The 26228-nt window shown below is 42.9% G+C and overlaps 1 protein-coding gene across 15 annotated transcripts in view; it reads left to right on the forward strand.

Moving 5' to 3' along the window:
- The window catches only part of KALRN (kalirin RhoGEF kinase), a 671401-nt gene that overhangs the window by 446883 nt on the left and 198290 nt on the right, over positions 1 to 26228 (forward strand). For all 15 annotated transcript variants that reach the window (XM_043473179.1, XM_043473181.1, XM_043473183.1 and 12 more), the window contains exons 28-33: positions 891 to 983; positions 9303 to 9414; positions 11211 to 11401; positions 11824 to 11925; positions 13237 to 13379; positions 16365 to 16467. In XM_043473179.1, coding sequence (XP_043329114.1) covers positions 891 to 983; positions 9303 to 9414; positions 11211 to 11401; positions 11824 to 11925; positions 13237 to 13379; positions 16365 to 16467 — 744 coding nt within the window. The remainder of the gene's footprint in view (positions 1 to 890; positions 984 to 9302; positions 9415 to 11210; positions 11402 to 11823; positions 11926 to 13236; positions 13380 to 16364; positions 16468 to 26228) is intronic.

Raw genomic sequence — 26228 nt, forward strand, 5'->3', positions numbered from 1 at the left:
CCTCCCTGCACCTCAGTTCTGAGCAACTGACAGTCTATTTTCTATCTCTATGGATTTCCTCTTCTGGACATTTCATTTAAAAATGGAATGATATGTGTTCTTTTGTGACTGACTTCTTTCACTTAACATAAAGCTTTCAAGGTTCATCTATGTTGTAGCATGTCTCAGTATTTCATTCTGTTTTAAAGCCAAAAAAATACTCTATTGTATGACTATAATACATTTTGTTTTTTCACTCATCAATTGATGGACATTTGGATTGTGCCCACCTTTTGACTACTCTTAAAAAATAATACTACTATGAATATTTTGCAGCAGTTTTTGTGTGGACATATGTTTTGATTTCTGTTGGGTATATGCCTAGGAATGGAATTATTGGATTGATGGTAATTCTATTTTTAAACACTTAGATTTCTGCAATAATCTCTGGACTGGTCTCTGTGTCTGTTTCCCAACCTCTACTCTCTGTGTTGCTATTAGGCTTATATGAGTCTTTCTGAAACATTGTTTTCACCATGTTTTTCTTCTATATAAGATCTGTGACACTTTGCCCTTGAAAAACTCACCATCAAACCCTAATTCATTCTTTTAGCTCTACACCATCAATGACCTATGTACATCTTGCTTATCTAACTGTATTTTCACTTTTTCCAGAATCTAGGTGTGATCCTCTCTACTGCTCAGGCACTCCTTATCATCTAAAGATACTATGATTATTTCCTGTGTGTTTTGGTTTATACATTTTCCCTTTATCTATTCCCCTAGAATAATTTCTAATCATTTTATACCTTTTCTTTTCTCCTCTGTCCTTAACCCTGCCCACCTCCTCCCAGAACACATATGCGCACAGGTCCCCCTGTGTCTAACAGTGTCCATTCTCATCCCTGTAGGAGATACAGCAGCGGCACGGTCTGGCCAACTCCATTTCTTCCTACCTAATTAAGCCCGTCCAGAGGATTACCAAGTACCAGCTGCTCCTGAAGGTACCTCCCCTCACCTCTATGTCACCCTGACCACACTGCCAACCGGGTCCAGGGAATCCTAGCTTTGCCCAGGCATGGGAAAGCTTCTACCTGAAGACATTTCCTCTGCCTGGAGCAGAACTTCAGAAATGAGCCCACGCTGCCATTGCTGGCTCCAAACTGCATGTTCTATCCCATGAAATCCCACATCCTTATTTTGGGGGAAAGAGGAGAAATGGAAGCAGGGATGGATTGTGATTGTTTTCATATACACCCACCACTGCACAGCAATTAGTGACTGCTACCTCAGACAATGGTGGGTACACAGAGACTCTCCCATCCTTCCCTTCTGGGCAAATTCCTCCTGGAGGCCCTTTCTCGGTAGGATCCAGGATCAAGGTCTTAGGGGCAGTGCCAACATGGGCAGTGGAGGCCTAGGGCAGCACCTATGTGTTTGTCTAGGAGATTTTAAAGAGGAAATAGTTTGAAAGTACATACATATATAGCTTTTATTATGTTGAGGTATGTTCCTTCTATTCCTGCTTTCTGGAGAGTTTTTATCATAAATGGATGTTGAATTTTGTCAAAGGGTTTTTCTGCATCTATTGAGATAATCATATGGTTTTTATCTTTCAATTTGTTAATGTGGTGTATTACATTGATTTGCAGATATTAAAGAATTCTTGCATTCCTGGGATAAAGCCCACTTGGTCATGATGTTTGATCTTTTTAATATGTTGTTGGATTCTGTTTGCTAAAATTTTGTTAAGGATTTTTGTGTCTATGTTCATCAGTGATATTGGCCTATAGTTTTCTTTTTATGTGGCATCTTTGTCTGGTTTTGGTATTAGGGTGATGGTGGCCTCATAAAATGCGTTTGGAAGTTTACCTTCTTCTGCAATTTTCTGGAAGAGTTTGAGTAAGATAGGTGTTAGCTCGTCTCTAAATTTTTGGTAGAATTCAGCTGTGAAGCCATCTGGTCCCAGGCTTTTATTTGCTGGAAGATTTCTGATTACAGTTTCAATTTCCATGCTTGTGATGGGTCTGTTAAGATCTTCTGTTTCTTCCTGGTTCAGTTTTGGAAAGTTATACTTTTCTAAGAATTTTTCCATTACTATTCAACATAGTTTTGGAAGTGTTGGCCACAGCAATCAGAGCAGAAAAAGAAATAAAAGGAATCCAGATAGGAAAAGAAGAAGTAAAACTCACACTGTTTGCAGATGACATGATCCTCTACATAGAAAACCCTAAAGACTCTACCAGAAAATTACTAGAGCTAATCAATGAATATAGTAAAGTTGCAGGATATAGAATTAACACACAGAAATCCCTTGCATTCCTATACACTAACAATGAGAAAACAGAAAGAGAAGTTAAGGAAACAATACCATTCACCATTGCAACAAAAAGAATAAAGTACTTAGGAGTATATCTACCTAAAGAAACAAAAGACCTATACATAGAAAACTATAAAACACTGATGAAAGAAATCAAAGAGGACACAAATAGATGAAGAAATATACCATGTTCATGGATTGGAAGAATCAATATTGTGAAAATGAGTATACTACCCAAAGCAATCTATAGATTCAGTGCAATCCCTATCAAGCTACCAACAGTATTTTTCACAGAACTAGAACAAATAATCTCACAATGTGTATGGAAATACAAAAAATCTCAAATAACCAAAGCAATCTTTTTTTTTTTTGTATGAGTTGTTCTTTTTTTATTTTTTAATTTAACACTGAATGTTAAACTGTTTAATTGCTTAGTATTTTTTGGTGCATGGTTTTCAGAAGACAAACCAATACATTCATTGGGAACTTTTACCTAAAATTATATTTGAAAAATATAAACATGCTATTGTGGTTCAGTTGTTGTGTCCAACTCTTTGCGAGCCCATGGACTGCAGCACACCAGGCCTCCCTGTCCCTCACTATCTCCCGGAGTTTGCCCAAGTTCATGTCCATTGAGTCGGTGATGCTGTCCAGCCTTCTCATCCTCTGCTGCCCTCTTCTCCTTGAGAAAGAAGAATGGAACTGGAGGAATCAACCTGCCTGACTTCAGGCTCTACTACAAAGCCACAGTCATCAAGACAGTATGGTGCTGGCACAAAGACAGAAATATAGATCAATGTAACAAAATAGAAAGCCCAGAGGTAAATCCACATATCTATGGACACCTTATCTTCGACAAAGGAGGCAAGAATATACAATGGAAAAAAGACAACCTCTTTAACAAGTGGTGCTGGGAAAACTGGTCAACCACTTGTAAAAGAATGAAACTAGAACAGTTTCTAATACCATACACAAAAATAAACTCAAAATGGATTAAAGATCTAAATGTAAGACCAGAAACTATAAAACTCCTAGAGGAGAGCATAGGCAAAACACTCTCTGACATAAATCACAGCAAGATCCTCTATGACCCACCTCCCAGAATATTGGAAATAAAATCAAAAATAAACAAATGGGACCTAATGAAACTTAAAAGCTTTTGCACAACAAAGAAAACTATAAGCAAGGTGAAAAGACAGTCTTCATAATGGGAGAAAATAATAGCAAATGAAGAAACAGACAAAGGATTAATCTCAAAAATATACAAGCAACTCCTGCAGCTCAATTCCAGAAAAATAAACGGCGCAATTAAAAAATGGGCTGAAGAACTAAACAGACATTTCTCCAAAGGAGACATACAGATGGCTAACAAACACATGAAAAGATGCTCAACATCACTCATTATCAGAGAAATGCAAATCAAAACCACAATGAGGTACCATTACATGCCAGTCAGAATGGCTGGTATCCAAAAGTCTACAAGCAATAAATGCTGGAGAGGGTGTGGAGAAACGGGAACCCTCTTACACTGTTGGTGGGAATGCAAACTAGTACAGCCGCTATGGAGAACAGTGTGGAGATTTCTTAAAAAACTGGAAATAGAACTGCCATATGACCCAGCAATCCCACTCCTGGGCATACACACCAAGGAAACCAGAGCTGAAAGAGACACGTGCACCCCAATGTTCATCGCAGCACTGTTTATAATAGCCAGAACATGGAAGCAAACTAGATGCCCATCAGCAGACCAATGGATAAGAAAGCTATGGTACATATACACAATGGACTATTACTCAGTCATTAAAAAGAATACATTGAATCAGTTCTAATGAGATGGATGAAACTGGGAGCCCATTATACAGAGTGAAGTAAGCCAGAAAGATAAACACCAATACAGTATACTAACGCATATATATGGAATTTAAAAAGATGGTAATGATAACCCTATATGCAAAACAGAAAAAGAGACACAGATGTATAGAACAGACTTTTGGACTCTATGGGAGAAGGCGAGGGTAGGATGATCTGAGAGAATAGCATTGAAACATGTATATTATCAAGTGTGAAACAGATCGCCAGCCCAGGTTGGATGCATGAGACAAGTGCTTAGGGCTGGTGCACTGGGAAGACCCAGAGGGATGGGGTGGGAGGGAGGTGGGAGGTGGGATCAGGATGGGGAACACATGTAAATCCATGGCTGATTCATGTCAATGTATGGCAAAAACCACTACAATATTGTAAAGTAATTAGCCTCCAACTAATAAAAATAAATGGAAAAAGAAAAAAAGAAAGTACATACAAAGACACAATGACACTCTGTATCTATAGGCTTCTATGTGTTGGGGGTTCTTCTGGAGTCAACCAGGAGATATGTTTTTTCTCCAAACCCTCTTCTTTAAGAGTCAAATCATCAAATTATATAAAATACTATATGATTTGGGCTGATTCTTCTCAGAGAAGAGTACACTAACAGTCTGAAGACATGACATTTCTCAAAGAAAGCCTGGGAAGTTGATATCATAGACAGTTATATAACTGTCTCTATATCTACATTAACTCTTGATGTGTAAGGGTGGAGTTTTCCCTAAGTTTGACTATACTGCTGGTCTCTTCTCAGATGCAAGAAAGGATAGTGAGAAGCATGTCATAAGTAGTATAGTTCTAGAGAAACTCTGATGAAATTCAGTTCTATGAGATGCTTGCTGAACCTCACATTTCCTAGCTGCTTCAGTAAACCTGAAAACCAGTCTAGTTTCAAATCTAGATTCTAGTCATGTTGAAGTGCACCCGCCTTTCCTGTCTGTGGTGTCCTACTGAGTTAGCACTTGTAGTTCTGTGATGAGAAGAGTGGTAGCAGCAGTGAGTCATGCCCCAACCTCTCTTCTCCCTTCTGGGTTAGGGCCAGGTCCTACATCATCCCTATTCTTCAGCCCCGTCCTTCAAACCTTCACCTTCCTCAACTCCAGGACTTCACTTCCAGGCACTCCAGTCTCCCAACCCTGAAGAAAATGACTTAGAGAATCCCCACAGGGCATCCATGCCTTTGGCCTTTTTTGAGGACTAGTGTCAGAAATAACTATGTGTAGACCATCACAGCTGTTTGGGTAGAACTTTGAAGATGCCATTCTGTTTTTGAAGTTTCTTATATAAAGACTCACAAAAATTCTCTTAAGATCTCAGAGTATGGCATGGGTATTCTTTCCTGAAAAATTGGTATGCCAGTCAGTCAGTCAGTTCAGTCACTCAGTCGTGTCCAACTGTTTGCGACCCCATGGACCGCGGCACGCCAGGCCTCCCTGTCCATCACCAACTCCCGGAGTTTACTCAAACTCATGTCCATTGAGTCAGTGATGCCATCCAACCATCTCATCCTCAGTCATCCCCTTCTCCTCCAGCCTTCAATCTTTCCCAGCACCAGGGTCTTTTCCAATGAGTCAGCTCTTCACACCAGGTGGCCAAAGTATTGGAGCTTCAGCATCAGTCCTTCCCATGAACACCCAAGACTGATCTCCTTTAGGATGGACTGGTTGGATCTCCTTGCAGTCCAAGGGACTCTCAAGAGTCTTCTCCAACACCACAGTTCAGAAGCACCAATTCTTCAGTGCTCAGCTTTCTTTATAGTCCAACTCTCACATCCAAACATGACTACTGGAAAAACCATAGCTTTGACTAGGTGGACCTTCTTTGGCGAAGTAATGTCTCTGATCTTTAATCACAAGAACTTGAGGTCCTTCTTTGCCTTTGACTGTCAGATAGTGTCTAGTTTTATGGTTACTTACAGGAGTTTCTTCTTACCCCAGAGGTGGGCAACAATCTTATATCTTGAATTCTGACAAAACATTTGAGTAAACATAATGAATGGGCAGTTGGATGGAGCAGGATTATAGATTTAAATGAAAAGTACTGTACTGTTGGGCTTCCCTGGTGGCTCAGTGGTAAAGAATCCACCTGTCAATGTAGGAGACTCAGGTTTGATCCCTAGGTCGAGAAGATCCCCTGGAGGAAGAAATGACAACCGACTCCATTATTCTTGCCTGGGAAATCCCATGGACAGAGGTATCTGGCTACAGTCCATGGGGTCACAAAAGAGTCAGACACAACTTAGCAACTAAATAGCAACAATAACAATTGTATATAATTATCCTCTCCTTCCCTAGCCCACATAATGTATGAACCTTCTAAATGATTATTTTTATGCAAGAAGATTTTTTTTTACTTTTATAGTTTTCAAATTTAAGTATTTCCAAAGCCTTTTCAGGAAATGGTGGGGTTGTGAATTTTTGAAAAATAAAATAAAACTGACTCACCCATTCACACTGCCAGGGTCTCCAGTCAATTAAGCCCCAGTTCTAAGAGAAATATAGGTTTTCACCCCTCCCTGTTAATCCCTAAGACTAAAGTTCCTAGGATGAATTTTGTGCCTTGGACAAGGGAAAGGTGTGGAGGATGGATAGGCTGCCCTATATTTTGCTTTAGGCAGATGGAAGGGTGGGCTCTGGGCTTTCACTCTGTGATTAGATGTTTTAGAAAGAGAGGACTATGCAGGTAACTGAGAAAGAAGACAGTAAAGTAGGGGAAATTTGTTGTAGAAATGTTTTAAAGTTATTTGGGGAAAAGAAGACATAGTAAGATAATTTTGACCTCTTTCAAATGTGCTTGTAGCCAAATGCTTGCTGAATAAAAGAAAAATAGTTTGCTGAGCTTTTACTATAAATAAATAATATAGGATTTATTTTCTCATTAAAGTCAGCTTTATTCCAAGTAAATTGATATTTAATTATCAGTATCCTCTGGAGTTCCTCCCTTTAGGTGTTGGATAAAAGTGAAAGTCAGAGTGTTCAATATTCTCTGTGTAAATCTTCTACAGCTGTCCTTTTTAGTCTAAATTAAATGTGGAGCTTTCTCCATTTCATAAACTATAGCAGAGATCTGAGGAGAACTCATTGGTTTTGCTGGTTGGTTGGTGGACATGCCAAATTGCTTTGGGAGGTTAAAGTAATTGGTGTTTCTGTTACAAGCTGTAGCATATTTCTTATTTCTCTCTTATGTTTCTGCCTAGAAATTCCTTTGATGATATGTGAGAACAGGTGGGGAGGGTTAAAATTAGGTAAGGGAAGAGAACTTAAAATGCAACTTTCTGAACAATGATGCTATTACACTGACTGGAACCAAAGACAGAGCTGAGAACTGATCTTATCTACCTCCCAAGCATCTGCTCTAGGCAGTTTATCTCTTCTTTGGACACTCAGAGCTCCCTTCTTCATGTGGGAATGTATCCAAGATAACACAAAGACATGGATTTTCGTATCAAATGATCACTAATCAGATATCTTGCTTTACTAATAATTTCAAAGATACAGATAATCCAAGACAAAGATAAAACACAGAAGTCCAGGACCACCAAAAGCTCCAAGACATTTCTTACAACATCAGGATATGCTGTGATCTTGATTACCATGCAAAGTTTCTAAATAATGTATGTTGCATCCTATTATTTACCCTGAAGAGAGCCATTTCATCATTAAATGTAATCACTTTTTACTTAATTGTGTGACTTATTTGATACTTTCCAGGGAGCCACTGATTGTAGGTTTGTTTACCATAAGAAGTCATAGACAGGCCAGACAGATCCTACTAAAAGCACACCATAAATAAGGAGTCTCCTGCTAGCAGGTACCATTAGTTTGTCAGGAGGTCTGTCATTGATGTGTTTATAAAGTTTGGTCTTGTCAACTTCTTTCTTTCCTGGAAGTGCATCCCCACCCATCCACCCGTTCCCTGCCTTCTCCCTCCCCAGAAAGAGAAAGTATGGTTTGTAGATCTATTGCTTAACTTCTTCCTTTCCAGTGTCAAAGTGAGCAAGATATGATAACCCTGATAGGAAAAGCGAAAGCCAGCATTCCTCTGGTTTGAGTGAAATCATTTCGAGTGGTCTTTATGGTTACTAAGATAGTTGGAAATTATCTTTTCTCCATCAACCAGATATTATATATCTTTTATGGAAAAGGTAAAGACCTAGTCTCCAATGGAGAAGTTAAAGAGAGACCATGGTCCAGGAGGACAGGGGGAAGACAGGTTGGCATGGTGGATGGAGTACTGGATTTGGATTCAAGAGACCTGGATTCAAGCCTCTACATGGCCTCCTCCAATGAGTTCTATAACCTGGGTAAAACCCGTGTCCCTCTTGAGCACAGTCTCCTCATTTGACAATCCAGGGACTAATCTATGATCCTGTCTGTTGGCCCTGGGCCGACTTCTGATACATATAATCTAAAATCTTTTAGGACTCTGAAAAGCTCTAAACCTATACTTTCCATAATCCCTGGTTGTTCCCAGTGTGAAAGAAGTCATTCAGATGGTAGAGGTGTGTCAATAAAAGTGGTGCTGGAAGTTGGCATGCAGTGATGTATGAGTGCTGTGTGTCCTCTTTATGATCACATAGTACTGCACCTCTGTTTGTATGTTTTGCCAGAGGTATTCCCTGACCTCCAGGTTAGTCAAGTGACAGAGAATACCCTCATTGCTCACTTCTAGTGCCAGTCATTTGGGAGTTGGGTTGAGTTGGTTGGATTAGATTGAGCTGAGGAAGCTCAGTCTGGGAAAAACATGGTGGTTGAATTGTTTGGTGATAACCTCTCCACCCCAGAGGAGTCCCCAGAGGGGACTATTACAGACAATGAAGCTAGCTTCCCTGGTGGCTCAGAGAGTAAAGAATCCACATGCAATGTGGGAGACCTGTGTTCAATCCCTGGGTTGGGAAGATCCCCTAAAGGAGGGCATGACAACCCACTCCAGTATTCTTGCCCAGAGAATCCCCATGGACAGAGAAGCCTGGTGGACTACAGTCCGTGGGATGATAAAGAGTTGGACAGAACTAAATGACTAAGCAAACAGCACATAATTCCTTGAGGAACTGGTATATAATTGCCTTGAGGGGTTAAATAGTGGGAGGCTGGGGAAGTTGGGGGAAACTGTTCTAATTGTGTCTGGACCTTTTTCACAGGAACTTTTAACTTGCTGTGAAGAAGGAAAAGGGGAGCTCAAGGATGGCCTGGAGGTGATGCTTAGTGTCCCAAAGAAAGCCAATGACGCCATGCACGTCAGCATGCTGGAAGGTAGCTGTGCACTTAACCTCCCAGGGGAGCCTCCTCCTTTCCTAAAACTGTGGAACTTGTGTCATGAGATGGAAGTGGTATGAAGTCATGCAGAGGGCCAGGCTGGAAGAAAGTTGTTCCATAGGTCCTGGGGAAGTGTGAGAGGAGATCCACAGGGGCCAGCTCAGCTATCACCTGCCTTCAGGTAGCCCCAGGCCTGTGTTGCATCAGATATGTGGACAACTTGCTGCCTGAGAGGCAGAGTAGGACAAGCCATCATCATCCTTACTGTAAAGGTGTGAAAACCCTGACCCATAGCAGTCCTGCTCATCTGCATCGCACGTGTCATCATAATAAGCAGAAATCCTGTACATACACACACACTGTCTTTAGCCTTGTCCTTCTCTCTTTTTTATTCTTCTAAAATATATATAACATAAAGTTTACCATATTAACCATTTTTAAGTGTACAATTCAGTGGCATTAAGTACATTCATGTCAGTGTGCAACTACCCTCACCCATTCATAGCAGGTGAGTAAAGTCCAGCCACATAAAACTGATGGAACTTTGTCAAAGCTCCTCAGTCCACTGGAACCGTGTTCTAAAGACCCAGAAACCTGGCAGAGTGAGACAATAAAGCACTCCCAACACCACAAAACCCAGCAGATGAGGCCAGAGCAGCCATGGTCAAAACTATTAGATGAGTTAATATTCCATATCCCAACCTGGGCTGGCAAACAGGTGAGATAAGGGAGACAAGTTTTCTTTGTTGTACATAGTAACCCTGTGGGGGTATTCCTCTCTTCGGGACCATCCCTCCTACCACTTTTCCTTCCCTATCCCTTACCCCAACACTGCCAAAGACTTGGTCTGGTTTCAGTATATCTTAGCCACCCTTAACACAGGAAGCCCACTTCTTCATGCAGGGGAGCCATGATTACCTTCTCCAGACTGAGCACTGGCTATCTGAATCTATTCCCGGTATCTCACTTTCTCCACCTCCTACTTTTCTGTTCACACCTGCTCCCCACACCCTCTCCTGCATGTCTTCCTCTCTAAGCATCTTCTCCTCCAGCCTGTCCCTGACCTGCATTCTGGATCCAGGTACTCCAGGTATGCTCTATGGACCAGCAGCAGCAGCAGCAGCACCTGAGCACTTGTTTAAAAGTGCAAATTCATGGGCTCCACCCCACTCCTACTAAATCCCAGTCTTGTAGGGATTGAAGAATGGGCAGATATATGTGTTTTCATAATCAATCCAGGTGATTCTTATACACAATAAAGCTTCAGAACCTCAGTTAAAATGGTACAAGTATAAGTTGTTGAAGGCTTGTGCACCGCATAGTACAGGAGGTATCAAAGGGAAGAGTCCTAGGAATGGAGCATAAGAAATGAAGAAATGAAGCGACAGCAAATGGAGTGCAGTTGAGGGCACTCAGGCAGGCAGTGTGCATCCTCAGCCCCATTCTGAGCTCCAGGTCAGTGACAGTGGGAGCTGTGGAGGGAGAAGGAGAGATGGCGTTTGTCCTCGCAGGCGGTCCTGGCTGGCAGTGGGCTAGGGGAGACTGCTCTGGAGCTCTGCAGGAGATTCCGCTGATATTGGTTTGGTAGAGGAGACCTGGGGCAGAAAAGGGGTCTGATCCCAGTGCCATAGACCTCTCCTCTTAGGTGTGCAGGAGCCACAGGAATCAGCCTGAGAGAAAAGTGCTGTGGGAGCTGAGGGATCACTGTCAGGAAGCCTGCCTCCAAGAGGGGACTGGAGCAAAACTCCCACATGTGGTGGAGCAACTACACGGATGAAACGGGTGTTTTTCAGGGTTCGACGAGAACTTGGATGTGCAGGGGGAGCTGATTTTACAAGATGCCTTTCAAGTGTGGGACCCCAAGTCGCTGATCCGGAAGGGACGGGAGCGACACCTATTCCTCTTTGAGATCTCCTTGGTTTTCAGCAAGGAGATCAAAGACTCTTCAGGACACACGAAATATGTTTACAAGAACAAGCTACTGGTAGGTGGGGCAGGTGGGGTCAGACGAGACTCCCCATTTGCTAGCTCCCTTGGGCAGGAAGGGATCTTGAACACTCTGCTCGTCTCTCCCGTGGTGCCACACCAGCACCATCCTGGACAAGTGAAAGGCATCCTAATTGGAAAGTGCCCCCTCAGCCCACTTCTGCATCTTAGAGTTCACCTTTCTTCTTCCTGTTGGCTTGGGCGCCTCCCTCTTCACCCTCCCTCCCTGCTACCTGCTCATCAGGCACGTGCCTGTAGGTCCTTTCATCCTGGGTAGAACAGAACATCCGGTCTGTTGAAGTTTGATTGACAGAGCCCCTCCCTCGGTCCTCTCTCTGTTGCCTCTCCCTTCCCACCCCAGCCCTAAGTCTCCCACCGCCCTCCCCTTCCCCGCCTCTCACAGGCATTTCCTGTCTACAGACCTCAGAGCTGGGTGTGACCGAACACGTAGAGGGCGATCCCTGCAAATTCGCCTTGTGGTCTGGGCGCACCCCATCCTCAGACAATAAAACAGTGCTGAAAGTAAGTATTGCTTTCTGCTGGGCACAAGACCAGGGTTGGGGGTAACCAAAGGGGGCTTAGAGGGATGTGGGCAGGATATGCCTAAAATCTGGGGTCTCTGGGCTTCCCTCAGGAGGGCAGCCTCATATGGGTGTTCAGACATAAATTCTACCATGAAAGTAGCCTGAAATCTCAAAGACTACTGGTCTGTAAGTCCAGGCACTTGTTGGAGCGTGGAGGGAAGAAGGCAAGGAATGGCCTTAGCGGGGCCCACTTAAATATGTTCTGTCCATATGGCCACTTCAAGTGGCAAGGATGACAACTGAACTTTGGCAAAAGTCACCTTGTTTAATGCTCCACATTCATTCAACATTTCTTTCCTGGACACCTTCCGCGTATAAGGTATTCTGCTCTATGGAGGATGACTGTGTATGAGATATAGACCCTTACATTCTAGAAACTCTAGTGAATCGTACGAGCCTGGGAACTCTGCCAATTGAGAGGGGTGTTGAGAAGGGTCCTTAAGGAGTCCCCTCAGCTCCCCAGGGTACCCATAACCGGGGAACTAAGTCAGCCCTTGTGGTCATGCTAGTGAGGACAGATCCTGCATGTGGTGCACCTAGCAGTCGTATGCTTCTCGGGGAAGTGCCCATCACCAAGGAAGAAATGGGCCAGCCCTGACCAAGCTTCACACTTGTTCACTCTGAGTTGTCAGCATAGCTGCTGCCTGACATGAGAAAGAAGTACCTGAACAGACTTCCATGAAGACAAATGGGATATTCAGGGAGTGATAGCAGTGCCTTCAATTTACAGGTTTACTAGGCTAAAACCTGGGACTGACTCAATCAGTACAAGACTATGTAGTCATATGGGTGTTGGACTTATATCCAGGTTAGATATAAGTATATTCAAGTTAGACCAGTATATCTAGGTCTACATATCCATTTGGTAAATGGCTGCTGCCTCCAAACACCCCCTTATTGCCCCTTCTGTATTCTCCAGACCTCCCCAGAATCCAGTAACTGAAGGGTTAATCCTTGGTCCAGCAGGGGCAGATATCGCTGTTGGTCAGTGCCTCCAAAGTTATTAAATACTTTGAAAATGACCCTGTAGAAGTTTGCATTGAATCTTGAGGTCAGAGCCCTGTTCAAGGAGTTGGAAAAGCATGTCTGTGGGATTGAAGTCACAAGTATAAAACCAGAGAAATAAACCCCTCCAACATTTGGTATCCTTGACCAATGATGGATTAAGCCTGCAAGAGAAGGGTTGAGAACTGTTTCAGTGGACTGAAGGGAAATGAGGTTCTTGCTGTCTCTCCCTGTGGCACTCCAGGCCTCCAACATAGAAACCAAGCAGGAGTGGATCAAGAACATTCGAGAGGTGATTCAAGAAAGGATCATTCACCTGAAAGGAGCTTTGAAGGAGCCAATTCAGCTCCCCAAAACACCAGCCAAACAGAGGAACAATAGTAAGAGGTAACCAGGGTCTCTGCCCCCAGCACAGCTTCACAGGCTTCAGGGAGCGGGGGTGGGGTGAGCCTTTGCTTCTGTGGGGGTGGTGCACCGCTCTCTGTGACACCCCACTGAATTCTACCTAAGAGGAGTCACCTACTCTTTAAGCACCTTACCCATCACTGTCAATTATACTCAGCAAAGCTTCAGTGAGCACCTGTCCTCTAAATAGACACTGTGCTGGGTGCCCCAGGAATATAAAAGGGGCACTCAAGAACCATCTGACAGCCATGTCTCACACATGGGATAATTAAACAAGAAGAGCCAGGACCACCGGTAGGGACAGGAAATGCTGCAGGCATCAAGGAGAGAGGACTTGTGATGGGCACTAGAGTGAAGTGTAATGGGGAAGGCTTTGGGAGGGAGGTGGCTAAGGGGAGGGCTCTCTGGACTGGCTAGACAGCCAAAGGACCGTGATAGGCAGGGGTACGGTGTTACTGCAGCTCTTACTCTACACCCCCACCCCTGCCAAGTCCTCACCTTCTTTCATTTGAGGTAAGCATTGTAATTGGGCAGAAGATGACTGTTTTTTTAAATATCTTCATCTCTCTGGGTCCTTCTGAATCCCAGTTTTCCCTATACCAGTGGGTGACTGCTTAAGTATTTCTTTCTCAAGTCTCCTTGTGACAGTCACTTACATGACTCTTTGGAGGAGGACACTTTAAAAGAAAGCATAGAAGAACTTCATGTCAGTTTTGGAAAACTCAAAAAAAAAACTAAAAACAGAGTTCTGGAGGTTATGGATGTTGGTGATAACAGGCTGTCCTCTCCTCTCCTATTCATGAATAAATTCAGAAGATTTAGTTGACCCTTTGGTACCAGCCAGCATACATAGGCCAGGGAGCCACCAAGGGAGGTGGTAGTCAAAGGAAGGGTATGGCTAAGGTAGAGAGAGATTCCCCCAGGGGCAGGAGCCCCAGGACATGCATGGCCAGGATAAGGCCCCTTCTAGGTGCTGAAAGAACAGTTATGACTATGGTGGGGAGGGGTTATTTTCATTTCAGTTACCTCTGTCAGGGTAAGGGGCACAATTAGTTTAGTACTAGAGACAGATCCTTCTGTAGCAAGTCCTTACTTCAATAAAAAAGAGAGAATGAAAAACAGTTATAAGGAACTGAAGGTCCAGGACCTTGATGGGAAAGGATATTCAGGCGAGGTTGCCCAGGGTTACTCTGTGAAAAAGCCCCTTTCTCCTCTAGTAGGAGAATTTGAGCATTTCTAGAGCATGGGATGGACATACCTTGGAAATGCCTCATGCCTTTCTTTGGTCGTTGTCAGGTGATGAGATAGTGAGAAACCTTGGTGGACTCTGCAGAGAACAGCCAGGCATTGTGTTATTTCACTAGCTTGGCTCCCTGTATATGGGGACAGAGTTTACAGAGCGATGGGTTGGCTTGGGGAATACTATGTACCCTCCTGGCTAGGGTCCTCACCTCCCCCAGAACTAGCTTCATCTGGAGTGGACCAGAAGGTCCTGCAATGGGCCAGAATAGTAGGAAGCAGAAAGTACAGCCAGTTCGGAACTATCTACAAATGGTGGGGAGCAGTGTTCCAGATATCTAAAATAACAGATGATCTAAATGTCCTTTATTTTTGGTTTTGAAATGCATCATATTTTTTTTACAGCAGATTTTCCTTCCTACGAACGTGTGGCTTATATTATTAAAATAAGTTGGCATTTCCCAAGCCCACAAATTGTGGTGAGAGAACAGTTGACTTAGAATTATTCTGGGTGGGAGAAACTTTTTATGATTAGCACTCTCTGTGTATGTACATATGCATCACATGTATGCACACACATGTCCATGTACTCCCACACTCTAGATTGTAATTGTGTGGACTTTGATGAGACAGCTTCAATAAATGTTGCCCGTGGAGTAGCAGTGAGTTCCCATTTCCCCTAAGGCCATATTTTTCCAGGGGTATGACTTTCACATAGATCCCTGTAGGAAGTGCTGTCATTTCCTGTGCCGATTTATCCAACCCCTGGCCCACACCTCCAGTTTTTCCTGACTTGGACCCTTTGGCTTTCACCAGTTGCCAGATATCTAATCCCCCTTGGCCCAGCCTTTCTATTCAGTATAGGATTGGGACCCAGTTGTAAAGCAGGAGAGTTGAGGGAGCATGTGAATGAAATAGCTGTACGGTCCAGGGGCCTAGGAGGGGGTCCAAAGGCCAGGAGTATACTCGGGAGACTGTCCTGTCAGACACTCAGGAGCACAGCTGTCTTCAGAGCTGCTGCAGAATCTCTGACTGTCCTCTTATCTTTGAGAAGATGCCTTGGCTTTCTATGTTAATAAGAAGTCATCATAAATAAGCATGCGATCAATAAGACACACCAAAATGAAGGCAATAAACTCTTCCTCCAGATGCAGCAGTTGAGGGTCCAACATAAGGACCTTCCCAAGGATCATCTCCCCTGGAGAAAATATCCCACCCAATTTTCTTGAGCAAGAGAAGCACAGGTCAAAATAATTCTTCTCAGTTCTGTTCTCTTTATAAGCCAGCTGTAAACCACCCCTATCCTGTTATAGCATGCATAAAATCTATTTGAATGCCCTGAACCCTGGGATTGTTGCAGATGACCCAGACAGTTGCAGAGAAGCCTAGGTTCTAAGCAGGACTTGCTTCTTCCTACTGCCTATTATAAACCCATTCCTAGTGAAAATAAATAAATAGCTGCCCCCTCTGTACCATGGGCCAGAAGAGTTATAGAGGATCATTTTGTGTTCAGTTATCAACATAGTGATTATGTATTTGCTAAGCACAAGAAGTGACATCATTGAAATCACATGGGACTGCTTCCTTTAGTGGGATAATTTTAGATAAATCCCTGCTAAAAAGTGCTAAGGCTCTGCTCTGCCAGACCAGCTGGAAATCCTTGTGTGCTCTAAACCCACAGTTGTTCCCCCCACCCCCACCCCTGTTGTTTTTCTCTTCTTCCTGCAGGGATGGAGTGGAGGATGTTGACAGCCAGGGGGATGGGAGCAGCCAGCCAGACACGATCTCCATTGCCTCTAGGACCTCCCAGAACACAGTGGACAGTGACAAGGTAGGACAGTGCCCCAACCTTCCTTCCCCCAAGACTTCTTATTGGCTTAACCACTCCTGGAGAATTACCCATAGAGGAATTTCTCCCATGGTGGAGCCTGACCTCAGTAGCCAGTGGTCTTTGTGATGGCCAAAGGGGAAAGAGCTGGAGGGCTGGAGGAGATATGTTACAGCGTGGAGATCTTGTCTGAGGGGACAGAAGACTGAGGGGGCCAGCCAGACCTCTCATGTCATGAAAGTTTATTAGTACTGGTGAGAGTGAAGAGCAAGTCTGGGTTTCCTCTCCTGAAATGCCCCAGTGGCACTTATTAGGCTGTGCTTTCTGGGAGGCTGGAACTCAGGAAGCTGAGGCTGAGATAGTTTCCAGAGACCTTAGTGGCTGTGACTGGCTCATCCCTAAGTTAGACCAAGACCAGTGACTTTGGAAATGGACACAAAGATGCCAGCTGGAAAGGGCCTCCTGTCCGAAGGTGCTCTGGTGAAAATGATGCCCTTCTCTGGCCAGAGTACTAGGGCTCAGTTCCTGAGGGGCAGAGGACCAGGAAGTGATGTTTGAAGCAATGTGGAGGATGTAGTTGTCTCAGGAGAAAACCTGGTCACTTGCTCTCTTACGTTTTGGAGCAAGTAAGTAAAAGGAACTCTGATGAGGAGCCAAAGAAAGGAGAATGTAGCAGAGACTCGGAGTGTTTGCTCAAGCCTCAGGAGGAGTTCAGCAGTCTGAATGTGCATCAGGAGCAGGGGAAGGTTCTGTCTCTGACCCTTCTCTCATCTGTTTACCTCAAGGTCAAAAGAGTATGAGATGATCCTTTTCTGAATACTAGGGATTTTATTAATAAAGGTAGAGGTTTTCAAAGGCCAATTGACCCAAGTTTCTAGACTGAGTATTTTGGCCTTAGTCTTCCAGCCTCAGGCAACATGCTATGTCCTGACTTCATTTTAGTTTTCTAAGTTAGGGGCCTTTTTTTTTTTTTTTTTTTAAGATAATCTGCATTCATTAGGATTTTTCCAAAAATTTTTTTCTTCCTGGAAACTTCCTAAGATCATGGTGCAAAATCATGCTCTAGACTAGTGTTCAAGGACATGCAGGGTAATCAGCTCTATTTGACATCCTGCTTTCATTTTTGACTATCAGAGTATATGGAAAATTGGATTTTTCTACTTGTTAAATATACAAAGAAAACTATTTCTGTACTTCCCTTTCTCTTCTGATTGTTTGTTTAGAAATATAACCTAGAGAATCCTATAAATGAAAGTATTTATTTTTAAGTAGTCAGTGGGTGGTAAGTGAAGTTCATGTTTCCCATGTTAGTTCCGTGGTCATGGTCCAGGGGATGCCTCCCTTCAGGCTGCTACTTTGTCTTCCCCGTGGACCTTAGACACCTCGGACAGAGACAGTTGTCTTAGGAAGGCTCAACTCCAGCCTTTCCTTGTCTTCTAGCGGAATGATTGCAGTTAGAGTAGACCACTTCTGACAGCAGCCGTTTCTTTATTAATGAGGGACCCTGGTACTTACACATTATTCACAAGTGAGGAAACTGATGCCAGAAAATCTGAGTGACTCACCTAAGAAAATCCTAGCAGTGAGTAGAAAAGCAGAAACCAGAACCCAGGTCTCCCTGATTCACTGTCATGTTTTCCCCTCACTCTAAAAGTCAAAGCTTTGAGCTCCCAGTGCTAAGATGAACTCAGCTAGTGGGACCTTCTGCACATTCTACAAAAATTCAAGTCACATACTCGTGAAAAAGCACCCACCACGTGCCAAGCTCTGTGCTGGATACTGTAGAGACATGTGGGCTCTTTGTTGAGTGTGAATCCTTATTTGTGTAATTTTCGTTTCATGTATGTCTCTATAGCCAGGCTCTTAAGCCCTGATGAGGGCAGGGGTTATGTCTGTCTGTTTCACGGCTGTCCCCTCAGCATGTAGCACACAGGGATGCTCAGGAAGTACTTGGGGAATGAACAGAGCAGGCAGGGCACTCTAGCACAAAGAAGAAGCTAAAACAGGTGGTCTGAAAGCAGCCAAACATACAAATAGTGTATTTATAAATATGCTAAAGAAACCTAGAAGTTTCCTTACTTCAAGCAAAAAGCTTTGGTCAGCTGGAGGACTTGTCAACTCCCGGTTACCTTCTCAGCCTTTGGGAAATATGAGCAGTAGGTTGGAAGATGGAGAGAGAGTCTGTGTTCCGACACGAAATCTGGAAAATCACTTAGAAAGAGTCAAATAAAGGGAGGGCCTGTCTGCGACCATGCACTGTGATTAGAATGTTCTTACTCTTCTAACACTAAGCAGTGAGATTGGGACAGCCATGTGTCCCCTTGACCTGCACTGCCCTTCATCAGAGAAACTATTTATTGGTATCTTTGAATTCATAGATGTTATCAACAGTGTTAAATTTTCCCCCTAACTATACCACAAGACCTAGAAACTAGTCTTCATTGGTTTCCAAGGAGTCAGCTGAATAGACTCTGAAGAAGAGAAAGAGAAAATGGATTAATTCAGGTAGGCTGAGTCATATTCAACAGGAGGGCAGGCAAGGTGACTGTGGGGAAGGGATGAGGCAGAGATACCTCACAGAAATCAGGGTTATTTTAACGGTGAGTTTCTAGAAAAGCCCCAGTCTTTTTCTTCTAATCCAGAGGAATGAGAATAGTAGAACTGTAGGCTGGATAGATGGTAAACATAACCATCAAAGGGCCAGGACGGATGGCCTTCAAGAACTGTGGGACCCTAAGACACCTCTGCAATCACTTTATGTGTCCTTTGTATGTTGGGTAGGGTGGAAGGAGTTTGGACGCACTTGGGTTCAAATTCCAGCTCTGACACTTGCCCTTTGTGTCACGTTGCATGAGTTATTGCACCTTAATCTCCCAATCTATAAAACAAAGATAATACCCATCTCACTGAGTCTTTGGGAAGGTTAAGTAAAATATATTTAGTTGTTACCTATTAGATACTCAGTAAAGGTTAACTTTTTATCTTTATTAGAAAGGAAATAGAAATCTAGATACTGTGAATAAGAGTAGTTGATTATTTAGCAGATTAAAGATCTTTGGAAGTTCTTGAATAGAGTTCTGCCCTCCAGGTCCATGGTTCATTAAATATCAAAAAGTTTTTTCAATGTTAGAACTAAAGGGAAATGGCTTCAGTTTGCTTGTCTATAAATAGAACAACTTTACTCCACTTTCCATTGCTAGGCCTTAGAATCTAAAATAAACCAAGAGCCAATGCTGTCTAGTGGATTATCTAATGGGTTATGATCCATTATTCTCAGGTATTTCATTTGAATCCTCAAATTGTATCACCTTTGGCCAGTGGTAATCCCTAAAGCTTTAGATATTTGAAGACAGTTGACTTGTCTTTCTATTAATCTTCTTTTTTAGAAGTTCTCAGTTTCTCCATCTATTGTTTGTATTAATATATTTTCAGACCTTTCCATATCCTGGTTGCCTTCCTCGGATTTACTCTAATATATAATGATCTATATAAAATGGGGCCTCCAGAGTGACATATAGTACATTAGATGTGAACTAACCGATGCAAATTCAGCTTCTTGTTCTAGAGCAACTATGCCTGCCCTCCTCCCTAAGATGTTTTACCCTGTATAGTAGGATGTACAATGCTGACTCATGAAATCTCCTTGCCTGTTTTTGTGGCCTGCTCTTAGTTGGGCAGGTGACTTAGTAACCTGAGTGTTGGACTATTTAATATCTATTAGATGTTCTCTTGTTTAATTCCATCCATATTCCAGCATGTTTGGAATATAGAATTATTCTGCCCAGTGTATCAGATGCATTCCCCAGCATTATTGGATAAACATACTTTTTGTGACTTGATCCAAATGCTGGCTATAGAGCCAAGACTGAGAACAGAAGACCAACAAAAGACCAACACCTGGCCCTTCTTCACTTCCCACTCAGGTTTTGAAACTTGGGTCTATCCTTATCTGACTCTTCTTTTTAGGAAAGGGAACACCTCCATTTTCCTCTATAACAGAGAAGCTGGAATTGCTTGTGGTATGTCCTCCCTTGATGAGGAATCACTCTAGTATTCTTAATTCTGCATTAAATTCTGACAAAGCTAACATGGATGCCTCAGTAAATGATATGAATAGTTTTCCCCAAAGTTGTTTTTGTTCAGCTCTCAAATGGGTCTGCATAATTAGGTTCTACTTTATCCTTGTCCCGTGTTAAAGTGTCATTTCCCTGAAGACAAATGGATGTGCTTACTTTGTCCATAGAGCTCTGGGTCTGAGCCGCTTCCTATTCTGTCCAGAATATGCTCATGTTACTCTGGACATGACTATAAGACCCTTTTGCTTATATAAGTATTAGGTGATAGAGGTTTGCAACCATATTTCAGGGAAATCCAGAATCATAGAATTCTAGTCAAGCAAGGCTGAGTAATAAGGTAGTAGCAAAGAAGTGTCTTGTCATTGAACAAGATGGGTATCTGCCAAATAATTACCAACTAATGGTACAGAAGTAGCCAGCTGGGCAGTGACAGTCTCTATACATGTATATGTTGTTTAGACTAGGCATGCCAGAGATACTCATTAAGTGCTTATTGAATTGAACATTACAAACCCCTCCTAGGAAGGGTGCTCTCCATCCAAAATTCGCTGTGAATTTCTAGACATGTTCAGGCTGGCTGGAGACAGGAAATTGAGCTGCAAGTGCTATTCTCTGCAAAAATTATAACAGAAAAACACTGCTGAGACATCCCAGGGCTGACTGGGATGAGGGATTGAATGAGGGATTTCAAAAACAAGCAAATGTGATCTAAGTTACAAGGTGGGCTGATAATGACATTATGTGCTAAAGGGGGACAGGGAAATGCCTAGAGAAGCCTGGAGATTTCAGAATACAACTCAGAAGTGTTTAAACTCTCCACTGTCAAATCAGTGTAATGAGTTATGACCAAAACTTTGTTCTACCATTTGGGAGGAAATGTTCTGTTTAGAGATGGTAAGGGCCTGACTAAGGGGACAAAGGATTCCTACAAGGTCACTCACTGCAGTAACACAATACCACTAACAAGGAGCAGGGCAGCCTGGCTGCAGAAGCCTTCTGGGAAAGAACTTCTTTACTAACGAGCCTCACCTGGTTTATCAGAACCTGGTGATCCTGACACATGTATTCTGGGAGCACAGAACAAGCCACTAGGTGCAAGGGCTGTAGTCAGAGAGGGTCTAGCCCCCACGTTGGTACATTGGTGAGGGCCCAGCCCTTGCACTGGCCTGCTTCATCTCTCGTCACTCATGCTCTGTTATGCTCTGCTGTGCTCTCTATTCACGCTCTGCTACATAGCAGGTGTGGATCTCCATGCTGAGAGGGCAGCAATGAATGAAACAAGCCCTCCTTTGGCTTGCTTTCCTATATAGGGAGGAAAGGTAAATAACCAGAAAGAGAAAGGATGGCATTCTAGTCTTCTGCTACTAACAAGAGATAAAAAAAGGCTCCTAGGTTTTTCTTGTAAGAAAAAGTGGGCTAATGCTGTAATTGGAAGAACTTGCCTTAAATGTAAGAAGTTCGTTTCCTTGTAGGGATTATTGTTGATAGGGGGAGAGAAAAATAGAATCCCCATTTAAGTGGCCTCATAGGGAAACTTCCATGGTGGTCCAGTGGCTAAGATTCTGTGCTTTTAAAATGGAGGGGGCCAAGGTTCAAGCCCTGGTTGCAGAAGAAGCTCCCACATGCCACAACTGAGAGTTCCCATGCCACAACTAAAGAAAGATCCCAGACAAATAAAATAAACTAATATCTTAAAAAATAAATAAATGGGCTTCTAAGTAGAAAAATTCTCCAGAGAATGAGGCTGGATATAGGGCTTCTTGGGAGGAAGGAAAGCATACTGGTTCCAGTTCCCTAAAAGCAAAATCTGAGACTGGGATTCCTGTGCATGGAATTTATTGGTGCCCCTTCAGGGAAAGGGGCAGGAAACAGGGCCCAGGAAGGAGCTAAAGCAAATGTGCACGTGACTTCAGCTGGAGTCCAGCTCAGCCTCATCCATCCTGGAGCTGGAGTGTGAATTGCACCCAGAATCTGCCCTACCTTGAGGCAAAGGGCTGGCCTTTTGTGGCAGCTGTGAGCTGTTAGCAGCCATCATGCAAAGAGCTGGGGCAGGAAAGAGGGTCTGAGTGGGCTGCAAAGGCATCTGCTGCTCAGAGGACGAGGATGGCTTGGCGGATCAGGCACGCATTCAGTCCCTGATTGCTTACAGTGGCAGGACCTTGAATGGGTCACTTAATCATTCCATGCCTACGTCTCCAAGTCTGTACAGTGAAGGCAGTGATTTCAGCTTCCTGGGATTTTGAAGGACTAGCCAAGATCCTGTACAAAAGAGGATGTGAAGCAGAGGAGACTGTCCAGGTGACTGTAGGTGACTGGAATTTTAAAGGCCTACAGATCACTGGCTTTTCCCACTAAGGATAAAAACCAAATATCTCTAAATGTGGAGACTCAACAGTGTCAAGACTAATAAAAATCCTATCAGTTCACACACTGTAATATTTTTCACTTAGAAAATTCTTTAAAAAAAAAAAAATCAAGATGATGCAATACACCAGCAGGATATAACCTGTTATAAAGGGAATAATGTGTTATGAGCCATATCCCTAGATTTTTTTTGTGTGTATAATATACAGAATTTCATGATATATTTGGGTGAATGACCTCTATTTTGTTGCTACTCTTTTAGTTTTATTAGATTAAATAAAATTATAAAAGAAAAACATACTTTTTAAAACTCCTTTATCTGTGTTAATATAGAAGATGTAAATAAATAAAGCGATAGCTAATAGAGATATTATAAAATACATTACAGCATATGATTTGGTATTTAAGAGAACACAGAGAGGCCACTGGTACATTTTCTAGTTGGAGAAAGACCATTGTTTCATATTTTTTTTGGTTGGTTTGTTGGTTTTGTTTGAATTTTCTTTCAGATATAGCTAAATAAGACAGTGTAATACAGGTCTACTAAAAATGTATTCAAAAGAATTTAATGGACAACTCAATGCATACATAAGGAAGTACTTGATCTTAAAAAATAAATGTGTAAAATAATAAAAATACAAAAATAAAGTTATTGATCTTCATTAAGAAACAAACAAAAACGAAAACGATCAAGATGGTTCACCCAAGTTTGAGTCTCCAGAATGAGATTGTGACAGCGTGTGACATTTAGCCGCAGGGCCTGAGCAGGTGACCCACCTCCTGGAGGTAGGTCTAGCCTATTAAATGCACAATGCTAAAAGCTAGAAAGAAAAAATGTAATGGGTCTCCAGGAGAGTCCTCACCACTTCTGTTACTCTGCCCTTTTTCTCAGGGCCCTAAACTGTTTCTTTAGAGGGAGAGGTTTGTGTTGCCTCCCATCTAGTAACGGAGCATTTTCTAACTCTTAAATAAATACCTTTAAAAGATATACAGTTGTACTCCTCCTTTGAGGTGGATACATCTGAAACCTAAACTTAGACTTCATAAATGTTACTGATCATCTAGAAAGCAAATAATCTTGGTAACCCACCATGACTGAGTAGCAGTTTGCAGTACACAGGCAGATCACAGAGCACCGTGCCCACAAATTTCTTGGTTTCCAGTGGTGGTATTGTGCAAATATTTGATCCAGAAATAAGGAAATTGCAAAAGGTGATTTGTCAGTAGATTAGACCTCTGTGTGATAGCTATAGGGCTGGCCAGAGGCCAGATATGACTCCAGGTGAGTCTGGAGTTTGAAAACAGACACTTGGGGAAGAATGGAGCCCAAGATATCCTCTTGCCCTCTGTTTCCATCCTGTTTAAAGGGAACAAGGTGATTTGCACAGAATCACAAAGCCAGTTCATGGCAGACCTCAGATTCTAGCCCAAGTCACTCTCCTGCCTGTTAAATGGAATCAAAAGCATAGTACTTTTGTAGTAACTGATAGTTCAGCTTCTAAAACTTTGTAGCAAAAAGAAACACTATTGTTACTGGCTTCTTTTCCAGCTGTCTCTGTACCTCCCTGCCCAGTCCCAGCAAATCTACAGCAACCCAAAGTAAATTACAAAGTGGTTCTTTAAGTTGTCTCCAGACTGCAAAGGGGAAAGATAACTTATCAAGTGTTAATGCCTACCACAGACTGTTTGATACTAAGTACTTGTGATTCATTGCCTTGGTGGGAGTGCAGTTTTGCCCCAGAGTCTTCAAGCCACTGTAGGCAATTTCCCTTTCGGATTCTGAGAGCTTGGGCAGTAAGCACTGTGGTGAGGCTGATCCCTGCCTCCAAGCGGTGTGGGAGCGTGAGTCTTCAGAACAAGTTCAACCCTGCTGCCACCCAGCACAAACTTAAATTCTATTTGTAAAAAGTTTGGTGGAAGCAGAAAGCAAATTTGAGATCAAGCCAAGATGTTAAAGTGGATTAGCTGGCAACAGTCCAAGGCAAACAAGCCTCAAGTGAGTACACTGCCCGTCGGACACACTGGGGAGAAGGGATACAAGACTGGGAGATGGCACAGGTCGAGGGCAGGGCCAGCTTGGAGATCGGAGGCAGAGAGAGAAGTGGCAGCTCTCAGGGTGAGGGTTTTACTGGATTGTTCTGCACAGACCTCTTGGCATATCATTCGCCCTTTTTCCTTCTGAGTTAAAAAGTTCTTTTAGTGCAGAACAAGATGACTGAATCTACCTTCTTAAAGCTACTGGTAAGAGGGAAACAGGCTTTGGGAAATATTGTTCTTAAAATGTTGTGCTCCTGGGTGACTAGGGGATGATGACACTAGGAGTTCTGATATCTGGAGGCAAGCTCTCCTGGTAGGAGTGAAAGTGAACTCTTAGAAATTTCAAGCAGAAGTCTTGAAATGAAATGAAGATCTAGAGTCAAAGCAGTGAGATTAGAGTGGATGGGGTGGGTGAACGAGGCTTTGAGGTGGTGGTTGTGCTCTAGCTGAACTTCCTTTCCCCATTTGTGCTGTGCTGTCAAATGTGATGTGTTTTCTCCCATAACATGGGAGTCTTGATATAGATAAGCGGATAAATATTACCCTTTTTTGTGATCTTGACCGTAGATTGAAAATGCTTGTGTGGGTTTTACCTGCCTGGAAGCTTAGCTTCACTACCTTACTGCTAATGGCTACTGCCCACCTATCTGTCATGACTAGTGGGATATAGTGGACACAGGATGGGCATAGGAAGATCTTTGCTTTTGTGGCGTTGGGGTGAGATGATATGATCCTGTTGCCAGAAAGCAGAGCCTTGTCTAGAGAAACAAAATGGCCTATCCTTTGTGGTGGCTTGCCACTAGGAAAAAACCCCAAGGATGGGACTTTGGCCCAGGGCAACAAATAGCAAATGCCTGCTGAGAGGAGCAGCCTACTTCTGCTCTGATAGCTCTTCCTATTGAGACAAGTGCTGGAAGATGCATATCTATGAAGACTAGACCCATTCCATGTGTCCACTCCCTAGTTTCAACCAGACCCTTCCTTCTACTAATCAGTCTTTCTGATCTTCTGTTGCCATATTCCACTCAGATCTGGCCCTGGTTGTATTGGAGTAGTCACTGGCTTGTTCAGAGTTGATACTCAACTTTTCAGCCTCCCCATATTAGAGTTGAGTTTTCTAAGTTCAAAATGTTCATCTCCAATCATCATTATTATTATTATCATTATTAATGCTCTAATTGGTTCTACTTGAAGCTACTAATTGCAGCAACATATAGACATTGGTTAGAAGTTCAGAAGAGCAATTCTAAATCTGCATGGGCCCTGCTGATGCTGGTTATGGGGTGT

The sequence above is a fragment of the Cervus canadensis genome, chromosome 7, assembly GCF_019320065.1.
Source record: "Cervus canadensis isolate Bull #8, Minnesota chromosome 7, ASM1932006v1, whole genome shotgun sequence".
Taxonomy (NCBI): Eukaryota; Metazoa; Chordata; class Mammalia; order Artiodactyla; family Cervidae; genus Cervus; species Cervus canadensis.